At 41.7% G+C, this 7,549-nt stretch overlaps 1 protein-coding gene across 1 annotated transcript; it reads right to left on the bottom strand.

Annotated features, from left to right (window-relative positions):
• Window positions 1-2,183: 2,183 nt before the first annotated feature.
• On the bottom strand, window positions 2,184-7,198 carry GPR50 (G protein-coupled receptor 50). The gene is made up of 2 exons (XM_045029167.1): window positions 7,120-7,198; window positions 2,184-6,992 (listed from the first exon to the last, which is right to left on the bottom strand). Exons 1-2 carry the CDS (start codon window positions 7,139-7,141, stop codon window positions 6,124-6,126), a joined length of 891 nt encoding a protein of 296 aa, XP_044885102.1. The 5' UTR covers window positions 7,142-7,198; the 3' UTR covers window positions 2,184-6,123.
• Between the last annotated feature and the right edge of the window lie 351 nt (window positions 7,199-7,549).

Below are 7,549 nucleotides of genomic sequence, written 5' to 3'. Positions count from 1 at the left end.
TTGCAAAAACAGCCTAGACACCTCCCTGCCATCTTGATGTAGGTGCCTATCGCTAGCACACTGAGTTTTGAGAATCCTCTCTCCTCCCATTCATTGTATAGGGAGCCTAGAAGCCAAATTAAGACTTTAAGAATCCCGGTGATTTTCTAGGTGCCTAAAAGTTAGATGTGGTGTCACTGTGCCTTAGTTTCTTTGTGAATCTAACCCCCACTTAGCCAAGCTGTACGTGCAAGGGGTGAGCATGCATTTTTCTATACAAACTACTCTCCTCACATTTGAAAGTTTGTCCCTTTGTGTCCCTCAAATACCTTCTTTAATGTGTTTTTCAAAACCTAACCTATGACGGGTGCAGGTAAGAATGATACGTCCTCACATACAAATACAATCAAACGTGGTAACTTGCTGCTTGCCATTCTTCTGTGCTCATTTTTAAGCAGGTTTCATTTTACTAGTCCAGATTACTTCATTTTGCTTGAGGAGATATAGCTAATTATTTAGAGCATAATCCATACCTGAAAGTAGGTTAACTGAGTGGTTCTTCAATAAGATGGAAGTATTCCTTGATTTCATTTAGGTTTACATGTGACGCATTTCATGCATATATTTTTAGGATGCACTGAAAGAATGTCCTTTAGTTTTTATTTTACAGAAGAGGAAAACTTAGTTATTCTTAAAGTTCTATTTCCTGAGTTTCAATAATGTCATTCACATTTTAGATTAACCATCAGGAATCCATGTATGCCCAGAGCATGATAGCACCAACACTGATACTCCCATTCATAAAATCTGAATAGTCCGTACATTTCAATTGAATGAACACAGAATCATAAAAATGCAGACCTGGAAGGGACCTCGATAGCCCATCCAGTCCACTCACCTGAACTGAAGCAGAACTAAGTATTATCTAAACCATCCCTGACAGGTGTTTGTCTAACCTGTTCTTAACACACACCCCCCATGAGGTAGATTCCACAACCTCCCTAGGTAATTTGTTCCAATGTTTATCTACCCTTACGGTTAGGAAGTTTTTCCAAATGTCTAACCTAAATCTCCCTTGCTGCAACTTAAGCCCATTATTTCTTGTCCTGTCCTCAGTGGATAATGAGAACAATTTATCACCCCACCTTTTATGTACGTGAAGACTGTTGTGTCCTTCCTGTCAGTCTTCTCTTCTCCAGACTAAACAAACCCCCCCCCCCCCCCGCCCAATCTTTCCTGGCAGGTCATGTTTTCTAGACCTTTAATCATTTGTGTTGCTCTCCTCTGGACTTTCTCCAATTTGTCCACATCTTTCCCCAAAGCGTGGTGCACAGAACTGGCCACAGTGGAAGAATTACTTCTCGTGTCTTGCCTACACACACTGCTGCTAATACATCCCATACAGTGATGCATACAGAAACCATGAAATAATTTTGATTCAATAAAATAAACAGCATTATTTTTAGAGATTTTAAGAGAAGTCAGCATGCTTACAGACAGAAAGATCAGTTTACACTGATAATTTAATAATCCTGAAGTCCTTAACTATACAGGACTCCTGTGTAATACCTTACTGGTGATTTAATCACCTTACTGGTGATTTAATAACCTAGAGTATGAATGCCTGTTTTCACATCCAGAAGTATCGTGAATATTCATTTACTGCATGGAGAACACACTGGTCTAAATCCCAACTCTGAAAAAATCTGTAAGTAGCACAATTTATAGTCTGCTTTTGCTATTTTAAAAAAGGGTTCCTCTGCACCATTGCAGCCATGTTGATAATTTTATAGCACATCTCTCAGGAGAGGACAAGAAATGGATAATAAAGAGATGTAGATGGCATCCCACAATTGGATGGCTAAGGGACAAACACACATGGCAAAGGGCCCTGGCGCCATCCCAGTCAGTCAATGGTAGTTCTGAGCAAGGGACTTCTTTTTTCCCCCACTTATGAATGAAGCATTATTGCATAATGACTCCTGTTCCCCAACATCCTCCTGTATCGAAGGTGGACTTGGACCATCACCAGGGATCTGAAGACACTCGCCAGATTTTTGGGTGTTCCAATTCCAGATTGGAATTTCGCAGCCCAGGCTCACGTACGTCCTGGAAGAATTCAATTCCCACTTTTAACCAGTTGTACCTACTCATACCGATCTGCTTTCTAGTCATAACCAAAAGCCAAGGAGTCATTTCAGATATTTATTTCAAAAAAACGTATTTGCTAAAAAAGAAAGAAATACAATCCAATGCTATATTACAGTTTTGATAGATAAAGGGAATAAATAGTTTTCTTAATGAACAGCCAAATGGTGAAATGGAAACACCGTATAGATTTGTATGCAAATACCTCAACTACATTCTTATTAAACAGATTAAATAACATTTATTGGCATCATCAAATGGCAAGAGATTCATTTCCCTTCATGGCAATAAATTCTCTCACTCATGGCTACTATGGCGATTTTAAAATTATGGCCCAAATTCAGTATTCAGAGACACCAGGGTTAATCCAGAGTAAATGGTTCATTACTGGTGTAAAGGAGATCCCAATATGACCTTCAAATTCCAAAGGTCAAGGCCAAATCGACCGCTGGCATAGCTCCTTTTAAGCTGTGGGCTCACTCTCAAAACCCCTCTTGGGATTCCAATAGGGAAACAGACTTTTCCTCAGGATCCCCAGTTTAAGATCCGTTTCCCTTTTTTCCTGTAAACAAATGTTAACAAATAAGCTCCTGGTACTCAGTGAGCAATCTCTTCTAGGCTGCCACAACCAGAAACTCAAACAAGGAACTCCTTCTTGGGGCACTCTTTAAAAAATTTAATATAAGAGTCAATCTATACTTCCAAGCAGCCTCGGCATCATGGCACCAGGTTCTCCCCTCAGAGCTGAACTCTCCATTTTTAAACTTGCTTTATGTTGCAGACATCAACTTCAATGCAGCTTGGCTCAAGGTCCCAACCATGGCTGCTACCTCACCGTGGTCATTTACAGGCAGCCTTGACTTATACTGAGACACACAAAGTGCTTCTGAAATGATTGTACTATAGCAACGTTTACATTCTGTAGGATACACTAAGCTCCTTTAAGGAACCCAATCTCACTCTTACGGGGCAGGATCAGGCCCTGTGTTCGTAAGGTGCTACCCAGGCGATTAAAGGACCTGCTTTTGCAGTGCAGTAGATACCTACCACGTCCCCATATGGCCCTGAGTACCTGCAGCTCTCACTGACCTTTCTGAGAGCGGAGAGTGCGCAAGGGCTGCACCAAGAATATTGCACTGTCACATTGTCCAGTTCACGGCAGCAGTGACTGTCCTCCATGCATATGAGTATGCCACCTCTAATTCCTGCAGCACAGGCCTGAAGTGCTGTTCCACAGAGGCAGTTCGGGCTCCATAACACAGTCCTGTTGCTACAGGACAAGATCAGATACTCCCAAGATTTGGCTGCTTGGGATGTCTTTGGTGTTACAAAGTTCTATTCTGACTCTGACTGGCTGTTACTTCTGATGCGTGTCAAATAAGACATAGTGCAAAATGCAAGCTTCAGAAAAAAGAAACACATGACCTTCACTGAACAGTCCATTAAAAAGATAAAGAATCCAGGAAATCAAATCTCAGTAGTGGGGCAGGGAGAATGAGAGACATTTGGCAAATTTTAAAGGATTCCATATGATTGTCTTAGTAAACCACATATGCTCCTTTTTAAAGATATTATTTGCAAATGTGATTCTAAACGAACAACTAATTGCAAACCAGTTGAAACTATAATCACAGTGCAGCAGAACTTGCTGTACGAGTACAACTTGAACAATATACCCTGCAGTTACAAATTCCTTGGTGCTTTTTGCATCCAAGTTTGACTCAGTGTTTTTTGTTTGCACAGAACAATGTAAATCCATTCATGTGGGTATTGTCTGAAGCAAAAAGGACCAATTCCCACATCAGATACCCTTATTTGGCCATACTCTGCAGAACCAAAGGCCAATTTTTAAAAACATGACTCAATTTAGCTCCTATTATGAGATAATTGCATCAAGCATTTAAAACACAATTATCATGTGAAGTGGCTGAGACGTTTGAGTCTGAAAATGTGCAGTAACAAATTGTCATATCCCCCTGTAAACACAATTTGTATTGCAATAAACCATGCCACATTTTTACTTATTGCTTATTAGGAGATGTGCCATGTACATTTTTTGGGCTTAGTCTTTCAACGGACTTCTCCCAGCTCCTCCCTCCCACAGAATTCAGTGGGAGCAACGTTCAACAACTCTCAGAAAGCATTCAGGGCCAGATATACAGACGCATTTACAGATGCAGATGGGCAGCTAGTGGGATTTTCAGAAGGGCATAAGCAGGTTAAGCTCCATACTCCCATTAACATCGAGAATTAGGTGTTTAACCTGCTTAAGCGCTTTTGAAAATCCCACTAGGCACCCGTCTCCATCAGGTGTCTAAATACCTTTGAAAAAATCTCAGCCTTTGTGCCTCAGAGGATCAGCCCTGTGGGCCAAATTCTGCTCCCACTGACATCAATGGCAAAAAATACAGATTTCACTAATGCAGAATTGGGTCCTTTCTTTGACAAGAGACAGGGTCACATCCTTCTGTCTTTATTTATGTGACTAGTCCCATTGGGCTAAACTCTGCCACAAGGGACAGATCCTTCCCCCATCAATATCAACAGCGTAGCTCCCATTGACTTCAACAGGAGCAGGCTCGGTGTCCCTATTACACCCACGTAAAGTCAGCCTAATTCTACTGGCTTGAACTGAAGCTCACCCTATAACTGACAGCAGAGTTTTGCCCAGTGATTTAATGGGATCGCTTGAGAGCAGGAGTAGTTCACTTTTTGTTCTGCTACCAGTTTTTTAAAAGCCCTCCCAAGAAGGAACTCAATTTGGTCTAAGGGTAAAAAAAAAAAATTCACATTTACAGACAAAGCCCTGCACCAATTAAAGAAGCCTTAACTCTGCCCACTGTGCATATAGTTTGCCTGTAACACGGACCTACACGATACTGTAGCGCATTGACAGCAACCACAAAGGGGCAGAGCTCAGGCTTTAACTGAGAATGTTCACACTCTTTTTCGGGGCGTGTAAATATTTTTACATAGGTTCCCCATTTACGTATTGTAACTCTGGGCAAGAGTAAAACAAAGAAAAACTCTCCACTTGCCTTTTCACTTGCATTCGTGTAATGCTGCACACGGGATGAGACACGTTTGGGATGAACGTTCCCTTTTCTTTCTGCCTTTGTCTGCAAGTGCAAATATTATTTTCACTGAACTCTCCTTTCTATTTATTTCCTAAAAGTCGGCATCTGAATTAAAAGGATGGGATTCTGCTACACTTTGTTACATTCACATGACAGGACATCTGAGAGATGTTTGGAATGAATGCAGGCCATTACTGAATATTGTCTAAAATTTGAATTAGGCTCGGAACCTCTTTCTGCAATTAGATCAGGTCGCTTGTTGCATTCTTATTCACAGCCTGGAAAAGAAAGTGCAAGTGTACTCAACATCTGTATAGATTCAATCAAAAAGAGTGTTTTTGCCTTGCCTTGCATCTCGTACTAGCTAGTTACTAAACCCTAAAGAGACAGTGGAAGCCATCATGCCCATATTATGTGGCCACTGACTAATCCTACTAACCTAAAAAGGTACAAAGTTAGTCATGCAGTTTATAGCTCAGATCTTGTATGTTTGGTTCAGTGTTACTTAATGCTAAAAAAAGGATGGAATTAGAAAAAAAATTTCAAAAAAAGAGGGCTATTTTGCCCGGTCTTATAGTTTCAACTACAACTGCATCTACAGGTGCTTTGAATGCTTTGCTTCCAACAGATCATTAGTACCTGTGTGGCAAGTGCATCAAAGTCACCTAGGCACCTGGTGAAAAATGGCATAGGAAAAATAAAGTCAGCGGGTTCCATCCTGCAAATCCTTACTCAAAGCCTTACTTCTGTGAGTAAGGCACTCAGACACCATGTGTAGAAACAGACCCAGTTCTTAGATGAGTAAATGCTGGCGGTATTGGGCCCCGTGATATCAACTTTTAAATGTGCAGGTAGAAAAGCTTTTGCATACTATAGTATATACACAACTGTGCCCCAGAATACATAGCATTGCTCTGATTCATAAGTGTATTTCAGCTTGGTTGTTGTTGTTTGTTACAGCTGGGGAGGGCTTGCTTTTCAGTCCCTCCGTCGCACCTTTCGACACGTCGATGAACAACAACCTCGGAGTCCACAGAGTCAGTAGTATTCTTTTGTACTCCTTTCGGAAATTCTGATTGAGAAGCCCGTATATCATAGCATTGAGACAGCTGTTAAAATAGGCCATGAAGTAACTCAGGACAAAAAGCCATTCTGGAATTTTTGGCACTACTTCCGAAGGATTAATGGAGACAGCAAGACCAATGAAGTTTAACGGCCCCCAGCACACTGCAAAGAGGACAAAAACCACAAACATGGTCAAAAAATTCCGAACATCAGCTGCTCTTAGCTTCTGCCTGGAGTCTTGTCTTACCCGATGCTTGACTTGAATCACCAAAATCCAAATCCGTAGGTAACAGAATGACACTATAGACAGGGGGACTATAAAATGAACAACTACCACTGTTATGGTGTACGATGTACTTACAGTCTGGGCAAAGGTGCAGGAATAAATCCGGGGATCATATCGCAGGGATCCAACAAAAAAGTTTGGCACAATTGCCACCACTGTCAGTATCCAGGTCAGGCAAAGATAGCAGCAGGTGTTCTTCAGGTTGAAGAGTTTATCATACCAGAGGCTGTGGCAGATGTAGCAGTATCTGTTGATTGCTATGACCGTGATGTTAAAAATGGACCCAATGACACTTAAGCCCATGAGGAACCCACTGATTTGGCAGTGAACGTTTCCCAGTGTCCAGCCATTATGGAAAATGGCACTCAGGATGAGAGGATAAGGGTACACCGCTACTAGCAGGTCTGCTACAGACAGACTGACCACAAAGATGTTACCTACAAAAAAGGGAGAAGAGAGATTTTGATAGGTTAGTGTAGGTTTGTATATATCTACAGCAAAACTACAAACTCCAGTTTGTTTTGTGAATGCCAGTTTGATTGTAAAATGGTTCTGGGCCTTCACCTTGGCCCTGTACCTTTCCCATCTTGAGCTGAAAACCTCAGGTGGTGTCCGGAGAAGTTTCTGCAGCCAGTGGAGGGCTAACAAAGGAAAGAGATCAAGGGTCATTAACCTGGATGTTCTTCCATTCAAACAGAAGCCCCTTAAGCACACAAGCTACCCACTTCACAAAAAAACTACTTTTCCCAGGTGGGCTTTTAACCAAGCAACAGATCACTTGATGAGACTCTTGATGCAGATAGGGGAGATCACCTCACAAAGGAGATTGCAACATTACAAAAAGGAGTCACTCCAGCATAGAGGGTGGGGAGCACACCAGGACCAGAGGCAGACAAGGAGGAATACTGGACCACTTGGAAAAGACATTGGCCAAAGGGCTCATGGACTAGTGATGAAACAGACGGGGACTTGCGGGCAGGTTTTGTTGTTTTTT

Source organism: Mauremys mutica, chromosome 9, assembly GCF_020497125.1.
Source record: "Mauremys mutica isolate MM-2020 ecotype Southern chromosome 9, ASM2049712v1, whole genome shotgun sequence".
Classification (NCBI taxonomy): Eukaryota; Metazoa; Chordata; order Testudines; family Geoemydidae; genus Mauremys; species Mauremys mutica.
The sequence above is the reverse complement of the archived record's forward strand: the minus strand, read 5'-3'. Positions and strand labels throughout refer to the sequence as shown.